The following is a 24,453-nucleotide window of genomic DNA, read 5'->3' on the forward strand; positions in this document are numbered from 1 at the left end:
ACTCTATCCCCTGCATCCAGAAGTGTACTGAAATGTACTGAGAGAGGATACGAATTGAGTTAGAATTTTTATCGGGTTTAAGGTATCTTACTCTTCAAACACTTGCAGAGCACCATTTTGTGTCAGATTCCATGACAGTTTGTGGAAATAGGAACGTGAATGAGAATGATGGGGACTCCTACTTTTCTGCTTTTCCTGATGCTTTTCCGGCATCCTAGAAGAAACAAACATGCAATTAACAGACAGTTGCCCAGGATAAGCATCCTTTTAGGGCAAATATAAGGTGCAGCAGGGAAAGGAGGCTTTAGGGAAAGCTATTCCGAGGGGTGATATCCGTGTTGAGAGCTGAAGGATGGGCTGAATGGGGATGCAAGACCATTTGGGGCAGAGCAGATGACAGAAGTCCCTGAGAGGGCACATTCCAGTTTATTATTTTTTTAAAGATTTTATTTATAGAGACAGAGAGAGAGGGGCAGAGAGACACAGGCAGAGGGAGAAGCAGGCTCCATGCAGGGAGCCCGGCGTGAGACTCGATCCCGGAACTCCAGATTCAGGCCCTGGGCTGAAGGCAGGTGCCAAACCGCTGAGCCACCCAGGGATCCTCCGCACATTCCACTTTAAAAGCAGTTCACTGTGACTCAGATATAGACTACGAGGGCCAGAGTTTACTGTCTGAGGCTGGAGAATAAAGTTGGGTTTTCAAGGGTCTTGAAAACTATTCCAAGAAGCCAAGACTTTATTGTCTGAGCATTGAGATGCCACTGAATGATTTTTAAATCAATGTAGTTTTGATTTAGTATCTGATTCCGTTTACCACCTTCAGCCACATAAGTTGGCAGCATTTCCACTTTCTGGATGGGACGAATAAGGCCCAGAAGAACACATTTCAATGTTGGTGGAATTGATTTAATTCTCTTAATGACAGTGATATCAGGGCTTCTAACTCCTACCTTCCCACCCTCTCTCCTTCCTTCTTTCTGGTTGTTATTCTTGTCAAACATAAAGCTATTTATCCACCATCCTTAACTTTTTCCAAGGAATATCCATGCACTCACACAGCTTCTAATAACCAGACCCCTGAGTGAAAGCCAGTGACCTCACGGGCGGCAGGGCTTGTTTGTGGCTGGATACCATATTGTGCACCGGGCTGGAATTCTCTGTTCTTCCTCACTAGGAAGCTGGATTTGTACCAGGAACCTCTTATCTGAAAAGGCAGCTCTAGGCTGGGGAGAACAGAGCTGGTTTGACGAAGTGGAGAGGCGCTCAATGTTGGTCTGGCCACGCTTTGGGCATGCGTGAGCGCTCACAGCAAAACACAGCTGGCATGTCTAATTTTAGCCTTGACTGCCTTGAAAAGGGACCCTTAAAGGAAATATATTTTCGCTGAAACCATTTGTATTATAATGTAACAGCCGACAGACATGTCAGAATATTACTTATTATTGGTGGGGAAAAACTCTGTCAGGTAATTGTGCTTTTTTTTGTGATGACATCGGGAAAGTGATTAAAGCATCCCTGAATCAAAATCATCATAGATAGACAGTGAGAGAACCAGAGCTTTTATTTATGAAGACGCCTGTAAACCTAATGGGATACCTCCTTTGATGCTTACAAAACGGATGTAAGGGTAAGAATGATCATTTCGGCTATGGCAAGTGGGTCCTTGTGATCTGACGATGCAGGGCTTGCTAATAGTAGTCCTGGCATAGACTCTCAAGCATCCTCCGTGTCGTCCGAGAAGTAAAAGGTTAGTTTCTGGACCGGGTCTTGGATTCATCTGGCTTTCGTATGTTAACAGGTTCTGAAAGCATCTGGGACACACTTGTTCCATTTTAACCAGCACGGGTCGTCCGTCTGCTTTTATTTTTGTCTTTCTCTTCCTTCCTCCCTTCGTCCTCTCTTCCCTCCCGTGGTCTTCTGTGTTTGCTTTAGCAGTGTGGCTTACCTTGCCACTTGGCAAGAAAAAAAAGGCAGCTCTTGTGTGGGGTAGATGGAGGGAAGGATAAGAAATAATCCACCGCCCGAATTTGAGTTCCCTGGGTTCAGTTCCAGCGGCAGCAGCTTTGCTGCAAAAATTGCTTTGCTGTTCGAGATAGCCAGCAGAGGGAATCAGGACTTTGCTTGCAGCAGGGGTTGAAGCAGGCTTTTTTTTTTTTCTTGGAGGAAATACTGCAGCTTTCTGGACTGCATACCCTGCTCCCTGGAGAGGTTCCACCCACCAGCTGGAAGGAGAGGAAGTGAATGAAAGGACAGGAGGAGCCCGAACACCATGTCACTCTGGAAGGGAGACAGCAGCAACCAGGCTGTGCAAGGTTGTTTTGTTTTGTTTTCTTTTCCCCTTTCTCTTTCTTTTTTTTTTTTCTTTTTCATTTTTTTGTTTTCTTTCTTTCTTTCTTCTTTCTTTTTTTCCCTTTTTCTTTAAGGTGGGGAAAGAGACAAACAGGAGACAGGAAGCTGATCTGCAAGGATTCGGAGTTGTGCTAAAAAGACTTTGATTTTTTTCTTCTCTCCCTCTTTACAAACGCTGGCAATTGACATCACTACAGACAGCCTGGGTAGAGAACAAAGTGCCTCATCCCAAGTGGACCCTGGCAGCTGGGGGAAGGAAGGCAGGATCTGGGAAGGCTGTGTGTGTGTGTGTGTGTGTGTGCGCGCGCGTGTGTGTGTGCGTGTGTTGTTCTACCAATACCTTTCCTTTTTTCTTTCTTTCTTTCTTTCTTTCTTTCTTTCTTTCTTTCTTTCTTTCTTTCTTTCTTTCTTTTGTGTTTCTTTTTTAAATTCCTGCCGTGTTGGAACTAGTGAGTGGTGGAAGACGAAGGATCTCTGAAGCCTCATCAGTCATCGGGACCATCAGGAATAGTGGTTTAAGAGGACGCTCGGCCTGGGGCACCATACCGTGTCATCGAGTTCCCTGCCTCGGAGATAAAGATTCCAGCTACATGGGTAAACGCCTGGATCAGCCACAAATGTACCCCCAGTACACTTACTACTATCCTCACTGTCTCTAAACCAAGGTATGGCTCGACCCACAGTCTGGCAAGCAGTGTGTATCCTGCACTTGGGATGGGAAACAGGCATGTGGATTATTATTTACCTCCCCTTTCCCATCACCTCTTCCTGCTTCTTTGAAATTAGTAACATAGCAATGGAGTTACTGAGGCAGAGGAGAATATGAGAAGAAAGCAAGCCCTGGGACTGTGGTTTTTCTCTTCTAGCGGAGATAATAGTTTCGCTCGTGTTCCTTTGTTGTTATTTGGCAACATAAAGATGTTCCTGATATCCGTAGTAAAGTGCTTTGCAGATGGACAGGGTTGTTAGAAAGGAGATTGTGACAGTGATTATCAGGAACAACAACGATTTCAGAGGCTTTTCTGGTGAGCTGTTCTTTGTGGCTCTGAAAGGGTTTTTCTCACTGGATAGGATGCACCAGGGTGGGGGCAACTCAGACTTTCAATCACAGAGTATAGAATGAAAGAAGGTGTGGGAAGGTATAGTACGACTAACTGACGTCCCGTAGAGTTTGTTTGGGTGTGCTTTTGTTTTTGTGTATTTGCCTTACATATTTTATTTTATATGGAGGGTGATCAAGACTCTAGAGACTGAAGTTTGGAGCTTTACAATAGATGTTCTTTACTTTTCGAAGCTCTGTTTTTCTGTGCTGGCTGCCATCAGGAGGCCTGTGGGTCTTGAAACGGGATGAAATATAACTGATGATAATTGGACACGAATTGGTTAAATACTTTAGTCTTGGGATCCCTGGGTGGCGCAGTGGTTTGGCGCCTGCCTTTGGCCCAGGGCGTGATCCTGGAGACCTGGGATCGAATCCCACGTTGGGCTCCCGGTGCATGGAGCCTGCTTCTCCCTCTGCCTATGTCTCTGCCTCTCTCTCTGTGTGTGACTATCATAAATAAATTAAAAAAATTAAAAAAAATTTTTAATACTTTAGTCTTTATGTGTGTGCGTAAATGACCATTACGGGGCCAGTGGAAAGCCCACGTAACTAAGCAGTGGGCAGTGCCAACCATGAACTTGATCCTGCAGTTCAGACCTGAAAGGCTCTCAGGTGTGAAATCACTGCTCCAATTTGTCAGTTAAATTGGACTTGATGAGTTGGGGGGGAGGGTGTCGGTAGAGTTATCGCTTTGAATGTATGGGTTATGTTTCTTTACAGGTGATATTAATTTTGTATCGCATTAGCCAGACTCCACTGTCTTCTTAATAAATAAATATGCGGAGAGTGACCAAGGCGTGCCTGAGTGATCTGTGCTGCCACCGGGACTCGTTGATGGGATTAGTGTTCGGTAATCCATGCTGTAGTTAGCTCTTATTTATTCTGTCTCCTCCAACAATGCCTATTTGTAAACCAGACGAGGCAGCAGACTTTCCGAATTCTATTAAAAATTGTTGCTTTTTTTTCTTTCTTTTTCAATCGCTCCATGACTCGCCCTGCCCCTGCAAGGTCTCCTCACATTGCTTTTTGCCCTTGTGAGCATTTAGTTTGTGGGGCTGCTGCTTTAGTAGACCAGCCCTCCTGCTCCCGTGCAGTGCAGTGTGTTTTAACTCTTGGGGGATTGGGTGGAGAATGCTGTCTGCCTTCCTCAAGGAAATGGCAAAGCAAGGGCTAGTCTAAAAGAGGAAATTTATAGTCATTCCTCATCCCCCCCAAGAAATAAAAACAACAAACCCAAGGGTTCCATGAAAAATATCGGACATTCCATCCCTTTTACTCATTTGGCTAAATTTTTCCAAATGTTTCAAAATTCATGCTTTCTTTTTGGTTCTTTTTTTGACTATGAAGCATATTCAGAAAGGAAACTTTAGATAAAAATGAATGGAATAATTGCTTTCCTGACTGAGATTTCTTTTAACTTATTGCTAGCAGGAAATAATGTCTTGCACATTATATTAAGGACAGGATGTTGGATGAGCTACACTGATGGGAAGTGTGTGTGTGTGTGTGTGTGTGTGTGTGTGTGTGTGTGAAGAGAGAGACTGGGAGAGGGAGAGAGAGAGGGATTGAGGTAAAGAAAGTGCAGTGGTGAGGGAAAAGAGGAGAGCCTGAAAAACATAGAGGGAATTTAAAAAAAATCTGTTTTGGGGTCCTGTGTAGTTTAGTGTGTAGACAGGCAGCATCTGGATCTTGTTACTTTCAAGCTAGTCAAAGCCATCAACTTCTGGAACATTTTTAAAGAAGGTAGATCCATTAGGTGACCTAAACTGATATTCGGGCAATCAGATCAGGGTGGTGGGGTATAATATAGGATCAGCTACTTTGGCTATCATGGTAGTTCATATTGATTATGTTGCAAACTTTCGACAGAGCTGTGAAGTTGTCGAATACTGTTTCGGTGGCTCTGAAATGATAGACATTAATAACATTCCTGGAAGCTGAAGATGTGAAAACGTGCCCTGCTTTGAAACTTGGGCACACAGGGAATGAGAATAAGGATCAATCATACTTTAAAATGTGGGGACTTTCTGGCAGCATGAATACTATGTAAGAAAGTACTATCATGACCCAGTATAGCATGAAAACAACTGGGTTATTTCAGTGTTGTCTTTTTGCTCCTTTTATATTTTTATCTTAAAATATTACCTATAATAATTCTGAGGGGAATACATGCTGCTCATGTTTATTTGGTAAGCAAGCCTTGGTGGAATTCACAAAATCTACAGTCCTAGACTTGGCTTATAGTTATAATCTATTTTAAAAATCAGAGCTATTTAAAATGATACTGATACATAAAGAATACTTATGGTTGATAAAAATAGAGTTCTGTGGTTGACTATAAAAGTCATATTCTGGTGACATCATAATAATTTAAGCTGTCCTGTAAAACCAGGTGTTCTTAACTAATCAACAAAAGCCATTTACTGACATTAGTTTGGGGTGAAGAATCTTTATGGGGTTCTTAAAGAACTCAAGGTGTATCATTGCATTTATTCAGACAGTACAAAATACTGAACGTTTTCTTTCTACTTAAATGTGTGTGTTAGATACAGCTGCTCTTTTCTTATGATAAAACAAAATGAGAGTAGGGTGTCTAAAGAAATGGAAAGGTTTCCCTTTCCTCCAATGCAATTAAAGTTTTAGAAAAACTTGGGGCACTTCCCTGCTTTCTCTGATCCTCTTATTTTCCCATCACATTAGAACTAATTCACTACCTTTGTTGCTTAAAAAGAAAAAGAAATTAGAAATAAGTTACTTATGCTTCTCTCCCTTTGAATAATTTTCCAAATGCTTAAATTATTATATTAGATAAATGTACATAGAAGTAAAATGAAAACCCAATGACTAGCTGATAGCTATCTTGTAGCGGTATTGTTCTAGGATGCATGTTTTCCAAGACCTTGCATTAAAAGCTGTCATTTGTCAATTTTCTTTTGGCCATTTTTCCCCCCTATTAAAAGAAGCAATTTAAAAAAGAAACACTGTGATTGAGCAGAAAAGAAGCAATCTTGATGACATGCTTTAATACTTACATAAGAGCCATAGCCAGATTTAAAAAAAAAAAATCTTCATCAAAACGAATTTGCTCTTTGAAGGCCACCAGGATAATCAGCAAACTTTAGAGAAAGGGGACCAAAAAATAGCTCATTAGCTTAATGATAATATCCATAATCACGTTTGATTGAGTCACAACCTAATATTTCTCAGCAATTTTGTTATAGCCCATTCAAAGCAAGCAACCTGTTGCTATTGCATTGTGAGACCCAGGGTGAATCGCAATCTGAGTTATTTTGTGGAGGGTTTCTTGGAAAGGCAACTTAATCATAACTAGGAAGGCTAAAAAGAGTAAAACATGGTCACAGCCTGGTGAATTGATACTTTGTTGCTGAGAAAGATATTTCCCTCATGTGTGGTATCTGGAAAACTTTATCACCTCCCCAAAACTTTAAAATGCATCCAAACGCACACAGCAAGCTAGTCCTTCCTTCCATTTCCTTACCCTGACCGGGTCACGATGTTTCTACCGATCCAGGGCATGGTTTCTACTCATGCTGCTTTTCCATCAGCCTACTGCTTTCCCGCCTTGGACCATCTGCTTCCCCTGAAGATCTTGCAGAAAGATCTGTGGGACCCAACAGAGTTTTTCTGGCTGCTGCTACTCAGATCGTATTCAGAACCTGGTGTGAAGTTGGAGTTGGGGTCAGGTATAGGGAGTAACTCATCAACTACACACTGACTTCAGGCTGAGTTTCCAACCATCTGCAGCCTGGACAGCTGCTCATCTCTCAAAGTCTAGCTAGAGCCCGATTGATTGTGCCATAGAGAGAGCAAACACTTGAAACACGAAGGACTAAGGAGTAGGGAAAGGAAGAGAGAGGCTCCTATGGGGCAAGGGATATTCTCAAAGATGTGAATGTACAGATCCTTCAAAAGCAAAACAGGACAACCCCTTAACATGCTTCTTGCACATGAAAATGTAGAAAATCCTGCAGAGGGAGGGAAAGAGTTTAGGATTTCCTTAGTACTTCCTGCCTCAGATTTGCATTGATAGCCAGAGTTGGTAACTTGCCAGTTTTAAAACAGCCTTGAAAACTCCCAAGTTCTGTTTTCCTTTGAAAGGCTGAAACATACAAAACTGGTTTTCTAAAAATTGTCCAGCAATAGAACCTTGAGGTACAACCCCAAATATGTCTTTCGCTTCAGGGGGTAATATGAGAGCATGAAACTATGATAAATCTTGTTTGTCTCATTTGAGAATGTACACAATTTTAATTGGTTTTGAATAAGAGAAAAATAGTAACAAGGGGCCACTCTCCCTTTCTAGTTGTCCTGTTTTCTTTACCTCCCCCCCATATTAAATTATCTTTGGAATTGTCTTTTCTATAATGCAGCCATTGTTTTCACAGTACTAAGTTTAGTGCCTAGCTAAAAGGAGGAGCTATGTGAAAAGTTCATGTTGTTGTTGTCTTTCTCTCCAGAATCATTCTTAATTCAAAAGAAACCTCATGTCAATTTGTTCTAACAGTATCTTCCTAACAGCTTCCTTTCGCTTTCTCTCAGTTTGGGAAAAGAACAATAGAATTATAAATCAAAATTATTTCTCTGAAGTAATTAAATCTATTAGAGGGTTGGAGGTAGGGGTGATTTGCAGGGAGGGAGACAAAAGAAGAGAAGTAGGATGTAAGTTCATTTCAGGTCTTTCTGGCTCCAGGAATTCTGGAAAGCGTCATTATTGCACTAATATGATTTTACACAATCCTTTTTGACATTATCAGTCTTTTTGGCAGAGAGAGGGCTCAGTCACAATTACGTCCATGCCAAATTCTAAGAAAACCAGTCTTTCTTTAAAAGAAAATCTTTGTAGTGTTGGACTTCTTATTTGGAGTAAATGGTTGATGTTTATCCACAATTGGCTTCGAGTACTACATTAAAATTGTGTTTTGTAGCAGTCTTGTAAGCCACAGCTGTATGTGATTAAATAGTGTAATATCAAAAGCGTGTGAGAATAGGCTTTTTTATGCTATAGCTGTTGCACAGCAAGAGAGTAGATGGAACCAGAGGGAGAGCCAGGGCAACAGTGTATTTATGTGTTGTAATACCTGCGTCGAGGATACACATTGCTGTTTTTTGCAGTAGTGGGAAAATGCTGACCTATCTTGGATGTCATTGAAAAATACACTTTTTGAAAATGGACATGGACCTATCATACCAATTTTTATTTTAAACAGAGAGTTACTGTTTAATTAGAAAACACATATTTACCGAAGGGTCCGAAACATTTGCAAGTGGAAGGATCATAATGATTTTCCATGCAGCACACATTCAAATAACAAAAGTGAATTTCTCATTTCTGTTTTGAAATCATAACTTTTTTGCTTTTTTAAAAAAATTTTAAATGTTTTTTGCTGCTTTAAGCTGTGGAACTATTGTAAGAAAATCATCAGGCCATTTATCCCTAAAAAAGAGTGACAGGTAATGAGGAGAACAAAATAGGCGGTGGTATGATTCTTTTTTTTTTCTTTTCAGATATTTGGAAATATAGTATTTGGTTTTGTATGCCTATTGTTCCTTTGTGGCCACTGTTAAGAAGTACATACTTGTACAAAGGGACACACTTTTGGGTCTATCTCTTTAGCAGGATATCATAATAAGGAGATTTATTTTTCATGGGATGGTTAAACTATAAAGTTCTTGAAAGAAAATATTCATGAAACCTGTCATCTTGAGTTTTCTTGAGCTTGTGAATCTATAGGATACTAATAAGAGATTTACTAGTACGTCATTGTTTTCAGGGCCTTGAAAAAGCCTGTAGAAGTAGCTGTTGGTTTTCAAATTTCAGGCATTAAAAAGCAATTTGGAAAAGGAAAAAAAAGAGGGGGTTGACAGATAAGTTGGATTCTGTTTGTTTTGTTTTTCATGTTGATATAAGCAGCAAATTTGTTCACATTTAAACTTTTTTTTTTCATGTAGATTTACTGGTCAGGAAGTATATACCATGTGGAATCAGTAACTGGGTATAGCTTTGGAATTCAGAACATTGACATCTAATAGATAACAAATTTCAAGAGTATGGATAACAAATGCTGAGTCATGGAGTCTGGTTTTGTTTTATTGTTGTGGAGGGAGGGAATTCTCTGATTTGTGTGTCAATGGATTGGTTTCAGGTTCTCTAAGATCTCTTCCAGGCTTAGTATTTGTGACTCACACTTTGAGACTAAATGAGCCTGCTTTGATGTATTCGTGGTACTGGGAGATGACCTTGGTTTTGTGCTGTCAATGAGTTTTGTTCAGGTCCCCATCCTTTCTCCAGAGCAGATCAAATACTGCTTTGCCCACTCTGGTGATTGATGAATTTAACTGTCTGCTTCCTTTGCCAATCTAAACCCAGTGTACCAAGAGAAACACATTCATCACCTGGGAGTGGGTGGAGAGCAGCTCCCAGGGGTAGGACAGAATGACAGGCATCATTTAATCATGGTCATTGCCAGCTTTGTTATCGTGGTTAAAGTTTTCTCCTTTGGGTAAAATTAGAGCTTATCTAAAGATGGTGACAGTGTGATGCTTTACTTTTCTTCATTTAACTTCCTCTCTGCAGGTGGTTTCAGAACTGAATGAGTAGGCATATGTTAGGCCTAACCAGTGGGGTGATGGAGGCAGAAGGATTGCCTCATTAAGGCCCTGACAACCCTAGTTTTGTGAATGAAACTAGGAGCTAGTGCCAATATGGAAATGACAATTGATAGATGAAATACTATTTTGACTGGAGGTTATAAATCCTTAAAACCCCTAAATTGCTGAATAGTAGTCTTTAAAACATGAGAAAAGAATACTATAGTAACTCTAGTATATGGAGTAGTAGGAGGAAGAGAATTACTTCTCCGGGACACATAAGCACAACCGTTATCTTTCTCTCTTTTTCTCACTAAGTACCCTTCTCATTCCCCCAAAAGCTCCTATTAGCTGAATTAATGAAAGTAAATAGAGGGACGCCTGGGTGGCTCAGCAGTTGAGCGTCTGCCTTCAGCTCAGGGCATTATCCTGGAGTCCTAGGATCCAGTCCCACGTCAGGCTCCCTGCACAAAGTCTGCTTCTCTCTCTGCCTACGTCTCTGCCTCTCTGTCTCAGTGTCTCTCATGAATAAATAAATAAAATATATTTTTTAAAATAAAGTAAATAGAACCTTGAATTTTGTTTTTATGAATGATAGCCAGATAGAAAAAAATAGACTTGACTTCATACATAGTTCAGGCAACCCTGATAATGTCCTGTCTTATTGTGTGGAAAGTAAGAGACAATGGAAGAAAAATAAATCTTGCTATATTCTAAGTATTGGTACTAATTATTTTAGGTATGGAGTTTTGGTTTCAGAGTTAGCTTTCCTACCATTATATTGTAGGGTTAAGAAGTTGGTATACATCACACTTCATATGCTAGAATCTTTGGCTATTTCATTCTTAACTAATGGTTTTCAAGCTGAATATGAATCATGCATAGAATTTAAGGAGAGTTTTTGAGGAGCCTTCCTATTTTTATCTCGTGTACTGCTGTCTATTTATCTTAGTCACATTGCTGATTGAGGACGATTTAATGAAAACGAAAATGGAAAACAGAATACTAACTGTCTGGGTTTCTGGACCGGTTAAGATACCTTAAAAGGTTTCCTTACATATGCGAGTCATATTTGAAGCTATTATCGATGTCTGTAAACTCTCATATTGCCCCTTTTAAAACTTATCAGTCACATAAATTGGGTGGTGGCACCCTGACTATAGCTCCTGTTGAGGTCACTTAGCATTCAAGCAAATATACTTTTGAGCTCCTAGCTAGTTTCGAGTGGATGAAGTATTTGAAGGAGTGTGTACAAAGCTTGGAATAAAATCTCAGAGATTGTTTTCTAGTGTATCATACAAAAAACCCATCTGACATACTTACGATGTTTCATTTCTTCATCTCTTCTCAAGAGATAAGAAAAACACTTTTTTTGACTTGGTACTTGTCCCTGGAAGGGTTGTGACACTCCTGAATTACCCTCGGTCTTGCTTTCGGCCCCTAGGCCTCTTGTCCCTTGCTGTGCATAGCAATTCAAACTGAGCCATTAGAAATAAGGATGTTGTATTTCAGTATAAGGCAGGAAATTCTGGAAAAGCATAAAATTCTGATGTCCTTTTTAAAGTTATTCCGAAAAATTAACCACTGCTTTTTTTTTTTTATGATAGTCACACAGAGAGAGAGAGAGAGAGAGAGGCAGAGGGAGAAGCAGGCTCCATGCACCGGGAGCCCGATGTGGGATTTGATCCCGGGTCTCCAGGATCACGTCCTGGGCCAAAGGCAGGCGCCAAACTGCTGCGCCACCCAGGGATCCCTTTTTCTTTCTTTCTTTCTTTCTTTCTTTCTTTCTTTCTTTCTTTCTCTTTCTTTCTTCTTTCTTTCTTTCTCTTTCTTTCTTTCTTTCTTTCTTTCTTTCTTTCTTTCTTTCTTTCTTCTTTCTTTCTTTTCTTTCTTTATTTCTTCCTTTTCTTTCTTTCTTTCTTTCTTTCTTTCTTTCTTTCTTTCTCTTTCTTTCTTTCATTTTTTCTAATGAAAATTTATTTTTTATTGCTGTTCAATATGCCAACATACAGAATAACACCCAGTGTTCATCCCATCAAGTGCCCCCCTCAGTGCCCACAACTCAGTCACCCCCACTCCCCGCCCTCCTCCCCGTCCACCACCCCTAGTTCGTTTCCCAGAGTTAAGAGTCTTCCATGTTCTGCCTCCCTTTCTGATATTTCCTACCCATTTCTTCTCCCTTCCCCTCTATTCCCTTTCACATCTTCTTTATCCATTCATCTTTCGATGGACACCGAGGCTCCTCCCACAGTTTGGCTATTGTGGACATTGCTGCCAGAAACATCAGGGTGCAGGTGTCCCGTCGTTTCACTGCATCTGTATCTTTGGGGTAAATCCCAGCAGTGCAATTGCTGGGTCGTAGGGCAGGTCTATTTTTAACTCTTTGAGGAACCTCCACACAGTTTCCCAGAGTGGCCTGCACCAGTTCACATTCCGACCAACAGTGCAAGAGGGTTCCCTTTTCTCCGCATCCTCTCCAACATTGGTGGTTTCCAGCCTTGTTAATTTTCCCCATTCTCACTGGTGTGAGGTGGTATCTCATTGTGGTTCTGATTTGTATTTCCCTGATGGCCAATGATGCAGAGCATTTGCTCATGTGCTTGTTGGCCATGTCTATGTCTTCCTCTGTGAGATTTCTGTTCATGTCTTTTGCCCATTTCATGATTGGATTGTTTGTTTCTTTGGTGTTGAGCTTAATAAGTTCTTTATAAATCTTGGAAATTAGCCCTTTATCTGATACGTCATTTGCAAATATCTTCTCCCATTCTGTAGGTTGTCTTTTAGTTTTGTTGACTGTATCCTTTGCTGTGCAAAAGCTTCTTATCTTGATGAAGTCCCAATAGTTCATTTTTGCTTTCGTTTCTTTTGCCTTCATGGATGTATCTTGCAAGAAGTTACTGTTGCCGAATTCAAAAAGGGTGTTGCCTGTGTTCTCCTCTAGGATTTTGATGGAATCTTGTCTCACATCTAGATTTTTCATCCATTTTGAGTTTATCTTTGTGTCTGGTGCAAGAGAGTGGTCTAGTTTCATTCTTCTGCATGTGGATGTCCAATTTTCCCAGCACCATTTATTGAAGAGACTGTCTTTCTTCCAGTGGATAGTCTTTCCTCCTTTGTCGAATATTAGTTGACCATAAAGTTGAGTGTCCACTTCTGGGTTCTCTATTCTGTTCCCCTGATCTATGTGTCTGTTTTTGTGCCAGTACCACACTGTCTTGATGACCACGGCTTTGTAGTACAACCTGAAATCTGGCATTGTGATGCCCCCAGCTATGGTTTTCTTTTTTATTTTTTTTTTAAACAAGCTTTTTTTTAATTTTTATTTATTTATGATAGTCACAGAGAGAGAGAGAGAGAGAGAGAGAGAGAGGGAGGGAGGGAGGCAGAGAGAGAAGTAGGCTCCATGCACCGGGAGCCTGACGTGGGATTCAATCCCGGGTCTCCAGGATCGTGCACTGGGCCAAAGGCAGGCGCCAAACCACTGCGCCACCCAGGGATCCCTGGTTTTCTTTTTTAAAATTCCCCTGGCTATTCGGGGTCTTTTCTGATTCCACACACATCTTAAAATAATTTGTTCTAACTCTCTGAAGAAAGTCTATGGTATTTTGTTAGGGATTGTGTTAAATGTGTAAATTGCCCTCGGTAACATTGACATTTTCATAATATTATTTCTACCAATCCATGAGAATTGAATATTGTTCCATCTCTTTGTGTCTTCCTCAATTTCTTTCAGAAGTGTTCTATAGTTTTTAGGGTATAGATCCTTTATCTCTTTGGTTAGGTTTATTCCTAGGTATCTTATGCTTTTGGGTGCAATTGTAAATGGGATTGACTCCTTAATTTCTCTTTCTTCAGTCTCATTGTTAGTGTATAGAAATGCCATTGATTTCTGGGCATTGATTTTGTATCCTGCCATGCTACCAAAGACATGGCCAACATGCACATGAGAAAATGCTCGGCATCACTTGCCATTAGGGAAATACAAATCAAAACCACAATGAGATACCACCTCACACCAGTGACGATGAGGAAAATTAACAAGGCAGGAAACCACAAATGTTGGAGAGGATGTGGAGAAAAGGGAACCCTCTTATACTGTTGGTGGGAATGTGAACTGGTGCAGCCACTCTGGGAAACTGTGTGGAGGTTCCTCAAAGAGTTAAAAATAGACCTGCCCTACGACCCAGCAATTGCACTGCTGGGGATTTACCCCAAGGGTACAGATGCAATGAAAGGCCAGGACACCTGCACCCCGATGTTTCTAGCAGCAATGTCCACAATAGCCAAACTGTGGAAGGAGCCTCGGTGTCCATTGAAAGATGAATGGATAAAGAAGCTGTGGTCTATGTATACAATGGAATATTACTCAGCCATTAGAAACGACAAATACCCACCATTTGCTTCAACGTGGATGGAACTGGAGGGTATTATGCTAAGTGAAGTAAGTCAATCGGAGAAGGACAAACATTGTATGTTCTCATTCATTTGGGGAATATAAATAATAGTGAAAGGGAATATAAAGGGAGGGAGAAGAAATGTGTGGGAAATATCAGAAAGGGAGACAGAACATAAAGACTCCTAACTCTGGGAAACGAACTGGGGGTGATGGAAGGGGAGGAGGGTCGGGGGTGGGGGGTGAATGGGTGATGGGCACTGAGGGGTGTACTTGACGGGATGAGCACTGTGTGTTATTCTGTATGTTGGCAAATTGAACACCAATAAAAAATAAATTTATTATTAAAAAATAAAAAATAAAGGGTTAAAAAAATAAAAAAAATGTAAATGGTCTAACAGCTCTAATCAAAAGATAAAAGGGTGGCAGAATGGATAAGAAAAACAATATCCATTGGGGTCACGTTGGTGGCTCAGTGGCTGAGCATCTGCCTTTGGCTCAGGTCATGATCTCTGGGTTTTGGGTTCGAGTCCTGGATCAGGCTCCCCACAGCAAGCCTGCTTCTCCATCTATGTCTCTGCCTCTATCTGTTTATCTCTCATGAATAAGTAAAATATTAAAGAAAAGAAAAACAATATCCATCTAAAGATGCCAACAGGAGTCTCACTTCAGACCTAAAGACTCATAAAGATTGAAAATGAAGGATTAAAAAAAAATTCACCATACAAGGAAAAGCAAAACAACAACAACAACAACAACAACAACAACAACAACAACAAAACAGTCCAGGATGGCAATACTTATATCAGACAGGACAGACTTTAAAACAAAGAGAGTAGCAAGAGACAAAGATGGTCATTACAAAATAATAAAGGGATTAATCCATAAGAGGATATGGCAATTATAAATATCTTGATCATATGCTATAAAACTAGAAATAAATCACAAGAAATAAGTGAAAATGTCACAAATATATGGAGACTCAACAACATACTACCAAACAGTCAACAGGGTAATTAAAGGAGAAATAACAAAATGCATAGACACAAATATAAATGACAACACAATGGTCCAAAATTTTGGGAAGGCAGCAAAAGCAGTTCTAAGAGAGAAATATATAGGGATATCAGCCTACCTCAAGAATCAAAATAAAGCTCCAATAAACAATTTAACATGTCTACGGAACTAGAAAAATCCCAAGTATTTTTCAAAGAACTACAATAAATAATACTGAAATTTGTAGGAAACCACAAAAGACTGAATAGCCAACACAATCTTGAGAGCGAATAACAAAAGCTAAAAGTGTCATGGTTCCAGATTTCAAGATATATTGCAAAACTGTACTAATAAAAAAACTATGGTACTGGTACAAAAAATCAACACATAAATCAAAAGAACAAAAGAGAGAGTTCAGAAACAAACATAGGATTAAATGGTCAATTAATCTATGAATAAAGAGGCAAGAATATGCAATGGAGAAAAGATAGTCCTTCGATAAATGGTGCTGTGAAAATTGGATAGCTACATGAAAAAGAAGGAAATTAGACCACTTTTTAACACCACACACAAACTCAAAATGGATTAAAGAACTCAACATAAGACCTGAAACCATAAAAACCCTAGAAGAGAGCACAGGCAGTAATGTCCCTGGCATCAGCCATAGCACTATTTTTCTAGATATGTCTGCTGAGGCAAGGAAACAACATCAAAAATAAACTATTGGGACTACGTCAAAATAAAAAGCTTTTACACAGCAAATATAATTATCAACAAAACAAAATGACAACCTACTGAATGGGAGAAGATATTTACAAATGATATATGTAATAAAGTATTAATATCCAAAATATATAAGGAATTTATACAACTTAATACCAAAAAAGCCAAACAATCCAATTAAAAAATGGGCAAATGACATACATACATTTCTCCAAATACATATAGATGGCCAACAGACACATGAAAATATGTTCAACATCACTAATTATCAGGGAAACGCAAATTAGAACCACAATGAGATATCACTATAAACCTGTCAGAATGGCTAAAACCAAAAATACAAGATACAAAAAGTTTTAGCAGGACATATAGAAAAAGGAACCCTCTTGCACTGTTGGTGGGAATGCAAGAGGAGCAGCCACTGTGGAAAGAGTATGGAGGTTGCTCAAAAGCTTAAAAGTAGAAATATCTTATGATCCAATAATGCACTATTATTTACCCCCAAAACACAAAAACACTAATTTGAAAAGATGAATGCACCCATATGTTTACCACAGCATTATTTGTGATAGTCAAGATATGGAAGCAAACTAAATGCCCATCAATAGACAAATGGATTAGAAAGTATTATGTATATACATACACACACACACGGAATATCATATAGCCATAAAAAGGAGGAGGTGTGCCATTTGAGAAAACATGGATTAACCTAGAGGGTATCGTGTGAAGTGAAATACCTCAGACAAATACTTAAGTGGAAGTTTTTAAAAATGAGTAAACAAACAAAAAGCAAAATGAGATGCATAAATCCGGACCACTAACTGGTGGTTGTCACAGGAGAGGAGTGTGGGGTGTTGGGCAAAATGGTGAAGGGAAGTGTGAGATATAGACTTCTAGTTATTGAATGAGTAGGCCATAAGAATGAATGCCCAGCGTGAAGAATACAGTTAAAGATGGTGTAAGAGCAGTGTGTCAGGACAGGCCGTAGCTACACTTGTGGTGAACATAGTATAATATATGGTCTTAAAAATATATATATATATATATATATATTTATATTTATAAAAAACATATATATATATATATATATATATATATATAGTCTTGTTGAATCACTATGTTGTACACCTGAAGCTAATGTAACCTTGTGTGTCAACTATATATACATACATAGCTCCTGAAAAATCCTTGGATTTTTCTTTTAAACAAACATTTAATGAGCACATTACCTGCTGGACTGACACTAGCTAATTTCACCTACAATATCACAGCTAAGTAAAATCTTGGTTATTTCTGCTCTCACCACAACTCTGTATACTTATTATTCAATGAAGGAATATCTCTGGTCGCTGAAATTGGACCCAATTTTTATTATCTTAACTACACCACAAGCACAATCTGATTTTACCTTCTCAAGCCTGAATGTCATTGGAAAAAAATAAAGCCTAGAAGAACCATTGGATAAAAACAGAGTACTGCATGTATAACCCAAAATTGGTTCCACACACCAATTTCTATATTTTTGATTCATAACTAAAGGATTCCTTGGTTAGTTCTCTGTTCATCTGAATGCGAAACAGCTCCCTTGCCAAGGTGATTTTCTCCTGGCAACCAACTCTTGAGTAAATATCAGAAGGATACTAGTTTGACCCAACTTACAATTCATCTGATTAAATTTGAAGTGGGTGATCCATTATTAAATAAAAGTCGAAGAACCTTCCTTCCATTTCATTTCTTGTGATTACATGCACCTGCCACATGGCTGAACAGCAAAATAACACTCTACATATAGCAGACTAGTTCTCATAATTTCCGCCTGTGTCTATCTGGACAAATCACCCATTTCAATGTATTCTTTAGTGAGTCATATACAACGTATATCTATGATGGCTTTTTAAAAAGCTTTTATTTATTTATCTGACACAGAGAAAGAGAGCATAAGCAAGAGGAGTGGCAGGCAGAGGCAGAAGCAGGCTTCTTAGTGAGCGGGAGCCCAATGCAGGGCTGGATCCCAGGACCTGAGATCATGGCTCGAGCCCAAGGCAGATGCTTAACTGATGCAGCCACCCAGACGCCCCTCTATCATGGCTCTCAAGATATTTAGGTTGAAACAGCGCTTTAAATAAGGGAACAGAGAAATTCAGTACATGTAAAAAAAAAAGTTTAGCCAGGAGTGGTAAGGAGTTCCTCCCTGTATATTACATCTAGATCTATTGGAGCAAAGAGAAAAAGAATATTCGACCCTCCTACACATGACAGGCTGTATGATATATTAGAAAGGGAATGAATGTGAATTAATTGGAAACTGCAGATTCCATTCCAAGCCCCCATCCTGCTGTGCACCATCTATTTGGCCAGATATAAATAACAACCTCTCCAAATGTTTTATTCATATTTGTAAAACTGATAAAAAAGATCCTGACTTACCCACTTCAGGGAATTGCTAAGGGAATCCAAGAGATAATAGAAATTGCCTTCATAAAATCTTAAAAGCCACGTAAGCATTTAAACCCACCATTCCAAGTTTTCCTTTTATTTATTTTTTTAAGATTTTATTCATTTATTCATGAGAAACACAGAGAGGAGAGAGAGAGAGAGAGAGGCAGAGACACAGGCAGAGGGAGAAGTAGGCTCCTCACGGGGAGCCTGAGGTGGGACTGGATCTCGGGACTCCAGATCAGCCCCTGGGCTGAAGGCAGCGCTAAACCGCTGAGCTATCCGGGCTGCCCCCAAGTTTTCCTTTTAGGAGAAGGTAGGTGAGAATCACAGTAAAGAATATTTCAGCAGGAGTGAGGAGACCTAGCTAGACCTCTGGCTCTGCCCCAGAGTAGCTGTGTGATTCTCCAACACAGCATGCACCCTTCTCGAATTTCTGCTGCTTACCTATAAAAGGTGGAAAAGTCTGATGGAATATTTAAAAATCACAGATTTTAGAACCCGAACATTTGGCAGAGTACCATATATTGCGCAAAACTCTTTTTCCCTCCAGATTTTTTATTTCAAGAGAAAAATGACTTAAAGTCAGAGGGACCTGTAGCTGCTGCCAATGCCATGTGTCCACCTTTAGAAATTTTAATCACAGATTATTGGGGGGAGTCAAAGAGGAAAGCAACTTAACATGCTTTGGCACAACCTTAATTGCATGATAAATGTACTTCCAAATAACTCTGACCAAATTCCACTGGCTTTTAATTCAAGGATATAGTGATCTTTCATATTCCTTAGACATTCTGAATGCATCTTAAATACACATTACGAAAGCCATTATCTATACCTGAAAAGGCTTCCTGCTGGAAAGATTGAGGCGTTTCCTCATCCATCTGTTGCCTTGATTCCCAAATATCTGCCACAGCAGCTGTCTCTTGTGTTACTCCAAACTCTCTGGTAGATGGCCAGCCTATAAATATGCTTTCCAAACATGTGGTAATATAAGCGGAAGGTGCAGCCCCCTGCATCGGTGGCATTGAGGACAGGGCTGAGGAAAGTAGCTCTGTTTTGGAAAACCTGTGGCTCCGAAGATTCTATGTAGAGATAGTGTCCTTTAGCTGTGCCCAAGGTATGAGCCTTCATTGGCCCTGTATTAAGTGTTGAAGTTGGACCGTGCTTCCTGGTCCAATCAACGTCGTCTTCTGTATCTTGTTCCCAGTTACAGATTCCATTTTCAAAGTTACATTGGAACTCAGGTACTGAAATTGGCATGAAATAACAACAAAAAAATAATTAAGGACAAAAAACATGATTAAGAATACTTGTTGATATTTGGCTCCTGCCAAGGTTAATGATTTTAATGTTTTTTAAATGCGACACTAAAAGTTTTTAAAAAGTGAATAAATCCTAGATTTATATCAAGTAATAATATTTTATAGACTGGGGGGGGCATTACTTCAGCCATTATTTTCCAAATGCCTTTTATACCCATCCTTCACCATTTCCAGCACTATAACTTTATGCAAATGATGAGGGCACCATGACTGACTCAATACTATAAACTTCTGGCTCAGTCGATTTCAGCCTTAGCCAAATGTCCCAATCACCAGTGAATGTTAAAAATCAAAACAAAACAAAAAACATGAAGTTCCAGAACTTATCTTCAGGGATGTTGATTTATTTTTTTAAAGATTTATTTATTTAAAAAAAAAAGATTTATTTATTTTAGAGAGAGAAAAGGGGGGTCAGGGGACAGAGGGAGAGATAATCTCAAGCAGGCTCTCCACTGAGCACAGAGCCCTACAGGGGCTCAGTCTCACAACCCTGAGATTATGACCTGAGCCGAAATCAAGAGTTGGATGCTGAACCAACTGAGCCCCCCCAGCCCCCCCGGAGATGTTGACTGAACTGCCACAAATAGTGCGGTTGAACATCAAGATAATTCATTATCTCCCTTGGCGATTCTAACATGCAGAACTGAAGAGTCATACTTTAATAGAGTCCAATCTTTCAGAATCACCTGATGTGTACAGCATAATTGCTTGCTCCATGGCGAAGCTCCATACCAGCACTACCTGGTTAGATATGGGGGACCGAGCAATCCATATTTTTAACAAGTATTCAACATGATCCTGATGCCAGCATTTTCCAGACCTCAGGCTGAAAAACTCCTCCCTTTGGTTTCATCTTGCCCCAATTCCACATTTCCCTCCATCAGTGCCAGAAAGACCATTCTTCTGCCTTCCATGGCAATTTATCATTTTCTTCCTGTACATACATGCTCATTTAATCCAAACTGAAATCTAAGCTCTTCTTTCAAGCTTTACCTTTCCCAAGTTAAATTAACTTCCTGTTTGTCCCTGGCCAGCCTTTTCTTAGCATACACCACCTTCCCCACTTGCCTTAAACACCTCACTCCTCTCTCCTTCTCTATTTATGCCTCCTGTTGTGCTGCGGCCTCTTGGCAGCATCTCCTGAGAGGCAGTCTTTTCTTCTCACTGGATTGCAGCTCCTTTGAGCTGGAGCTTTTAAGCTTAAAACTCCTTCCAGGCACTAGAAGAATTCAAAGCACTTATAAAGGATTGACTAGCCCCTCGTCACCTAGCTTATCTACCACAATTTCCAGAATATAGTAATGTAGTCATTTTCAGGATGTGAACATTTTGTTGACAACAAGGATTTGTTTTTAGAATAAAAACATTTAGCATTATTTGGGTAGAAGGAACAGGAGTTAGAATTAATGCATAGTTTTACATTTTAGCTTCATTCACCGAAGTTAATATTTTTTAAACATATAAATGTCAGCTGTCCTTTCACTATTCATCTTAGTAAATGCACTTGGTGCCAAAGGGGAATAAATATTCTGAAACAATAAATATAAGCAAATGTGGATAAATGCAGCCGGGCTAGAACAAATCATCTGTCTTTGAAAACCATGGAACAGGAGCTTAGAACTAATGATGGGAGCCCAGTGAGTAAATGTCAAATGGGAGATGAGCTTTTGTTTGATATTTCCTCACTTGTGACTAATCAAGCCCAGCTGTGACGTGAACTGGGGACCCACAGCATACTCTCCGGGTGTCAATCTTTGGCTGTGGAGCAGAAGGAGAATGTCAAGCTGCTAAGTTTTTTGACATAAAACTGGCACTAAAGCCAACAGATTTTGATATTGCCTGTCTTCATATTGACTGTATGTTCAATCTCTATTTTGAAAGGGAATGCACGTAGCTCCACCTTCAAATAAAAAACCCTATCTCTAAACGTAGGAAGATTTAGGAAATAAAACATAGATTTCTGGATGCCTAATGCTTTCTATGGAATCCAGGAACACATTTATATGGAAAGCTGCGAGAGAAACTGACACTCTGATACCACTACTGTTCTCTTTCACTAATATTTAGTCACAAGTAGTATTTTGATTATTATAGTTGTACTGACATAACTCCATCTAAGTTAATAGTAGTTTTAAGGATAATTTGCTTTTTTTTTTTTTTTTTTTTGAGGAGTGGGCTTCGGAGAGCTTCAGAAAGATGAAAAAGCTTTCTAAAGCCACAAAAATAAATTACCTTGGGGACAAGTTACACTTCTTATGTTAGCCATTGTCTAAATTATCAACTTTATTTATATCCACTCAAAGAATTAGTTGTGTAATGAGATGCATGGTAATTCTGACTTCAATCCACCTGACTGTATCAAAGATCACATATATGCAGCATGCTGTACAATAATTTATATGGAAGTTTCTTAATGCAGTGTTTCCTATGATGCACCAAGCATTTTATGGCTTCACTTTGGTTTATAATTAGCCTCTCAATGTAATAGGCATATAGCTTGAATTTTAAGAATTGTTGCTATTTCTGGACAAAGAAAGATGCAAATTCTTTTTCTGATTGATTTTGTAATTGAAGTAAAAAACAGCTATAAGCTTCTGATTCATTTTCAGGAGCAAGTGCAATGGGCACTACCTGGTGCTAGGTTTATTAAATTATAAAATGTATACAATCATCAGATACCATAAACTTTCTGGTAATTTAAACCAGAAACTCAAGACTTACCTTTGACACAGCACTCCCTGCTCCCTATAGCCAAAACATCATCAAATGTCCCTCCTAAGTATTTCCCCAAACATCAGTCCCTCCATCTCCATCACTGCCGCTGTGATACAGGCTGCCCACCCCTCCTCAGTGGATTATCGCAATGGCCTCCTGATGGGTCTCCCAAATCCACTCTCCTCCAATCCACTTATCACTCTGTATCTACACTGACATGTTTTAATATGCCAATTTTATTATACCACTTTCCTTCTTAAAAACCCTCAAATGAAGAAAAACTTTCCTAATATAGACTATAAATATCTGCAAATCTGGCCTCCTTCACATTTCTGTCCTTATACTGCACCCTATCTCTCCTTCACCTCCTCGCTCCTACCGCACTGGCTGGCCTCCATCTGCTACACGGTCACATATCAGGGCTTTTGCATATATATGCTTTGACTTTTTTATTTTCAGATCTCAGCTAAGTCATCTCCTTTAGAAAGTTTAATACCATTATTATAAAGTCACCGCACTCCTCTCCGTATCTCCCATCAAAGCTTCCAGTTTGTATTTTTAAAACAATATTTGAATAATATCTACTTCTCAATTAGACTGTAAATTCCATGAGATCTGAAACTCAGTCATTGTGGTTAGAACTTTATCTATAGTATCTAGTTAATAAGTCCACATAACAAATATCGGTAACCTGATTAATCAACCACTCATCACGGTCGTCAACTCTGGAACAATGTTTCCTGTCTTTGCCTTGATTGGCTAGAAAACAGTGAACAAATCAAGATCTCCACTGTAAAAATACGATGGACCAAAATAATAATAATAATTAATAATAATAACAACAACAACAACAAAGCACTTACCACAGTCAACCTCATCAGTATGATCACCACAATCATCTACCAAATCACATAACAGAAGTTTTTCTATGCAAGCCTTGCTGCGTCGACAGCAGAAAAAGTCCGGCTCTTCACAGCTCTCTGCAGGAAGAGAAAGGGTACAATTTTCAAATCTGATGTCATCAATAGCTGAGACTCCATCATAAATGCCAAGACTGACTTTATCTAGTGACAAATGGAAGGGCTGAGTAAGGCGTCCAAGCTGAATAGTGGCCTGTGACCACTGGTTGCCCTGGTTACACAATACTCTCCAGAGTACTGTAGAGTCGTTGGAATCTTCCACATGTAGCTGTAGCTCAGCTGCTCCCACTGACAGACCATGGTCATAAAACCTGAAAAAGAACAAACACAAGGAATGGAAATGATTTATTGCATAGACTAAATATTTAACTTATAGGCTCTTCCACTCAGTCAACCGTTGATTAATAATTAGCTACAATGGACGCCTTTATTTCTTGCAGTAATCATTGCTGCTCATATGCGAGAGCTTATCTGCTGAGGTGCATACTCTGGCTCCAGGACCCTGGGAGCCTTTCTCAAGGAGTTCCATCTAGAACAGAGGAGGCAGAGTTAATTAAATTATAATCCACTGTTGGAGGGAAAGAGTCTCTTTCATCTAAAGAAAGAACACAACAAATACTGATAATGTGCTTCTAAGTAAAATGCTAATTGTATAAATATAACAGTACCTATTTTTAAAGGCAAACCAAGGGCAAATCATAAAGTCTAACAAGTGCAGAAGTACGCCTGCAACCACCAGGTTGCTGGGGTAGCTGACCACAGTTTTTAGTATTTACCAGAAGGAAAGTATGCATCCAGGTCCTGCCTGGCTAAACGTTGGGCTCTGGAGTTTGGCAACTTGTGACAAGCTTCTGCTTTCTTCAGAATGAACATAAAATGCCC

The 24,453-nt window shown here is 39.5% G+C and overlaps 1 protein-coding gene and 1 long non-coding RNA gene across 2 annotated transcripts in view; one reads left to right on the forward strand and one right to left on the reverse strand.

Annotated features, from left to right (window-relative positions):
• Positions 1 to 70: 70 nt before the first annotated feature.
• On the reverse strand, positions 71 to 24,018 carry LOC144309648 (MAM and LDL-receptor class A domain-containing protein 1-like). Its single transcript, XM_077890738.1, has 5 exons — positions 23,988 to 24,018; positions 23,515 to 23,928; positions 19,450 to 19,861; positions 6,484 to 6,567; positions 71 to 214 (listed from the first exon to the last, which is right to left on the reverse strand). The coding sequence occupies exons 1-3, from the start codon at positions 24,016 to 24,018 to the stop codon at positions 19,488 to 19,490; spliced, it is 819 nt and encodes a 272-aa protein (XP_077746864.1). The 3' UTR covers positions 71 to 214; positions 6,484 to 6,567; positions 19,450 to 19,487.
• The window catches only part of LOC144309637 (uncharacterized), a 45,298-nt gene continuing 22,265 nt past the window's right edge, over positions 1,421 to 24,453 (forward strand). Inside the window, exons 1-3 of the long non-coding RNA XR_013375572.1 lie at positions 1,421 to 1,627; positions 2,164 to 2,312; positions 2,800 to 3,014. This is a non-coding gene — a long non-coding RNA (uncharacterized LOC144309637). The remainder of the gene's footprint in view (positions 1,628 to 2,163; positions 2,313 to 2,799; positions 3,015 to 24,453) is intronic.

The sequence above is a fragment of the Canis aureus genome, unplaced genomic scaffold (assembly GCF_053574225.1).
Source record: "Canis aureus isolate CA01 unplaced genomic scaffold, VMU_Caureus_v.1.0 ptg000132l_RagTag, whole genome shotgun sequence".
NCBI lineage: Eukaryota > Metazoa > Chordata > Mammalia > Carnivora > Canidae > Canis > Canis aureus.

What these genes read in the sequence shown, in the direction of transcription:
- LOC144309648 (XM_077890738.1), bottom strand. Translation starts at nt 24,018, where the DNA reads ATGATTACTGCAAGAAATAAAGGCGTCCATT. An exon ending in AAGAAATAAAGGCGTCCATT is followed by an intron (nt 23,929 to 23,987) that starts GTAGCTAATTAT and finishes TTAAATATTTAG; the next exon opens with TCTATGCAATAAATCATTTC. An exon ending in TACTGATGAGGTTGACTGTG is followed by an intron (nt 19,862 to 23,514) that starts GTAAGTGCTTTG and finishes TGCCAATTTCAG; the next exon opens with TACCTGAGTTCCAATGTAAC.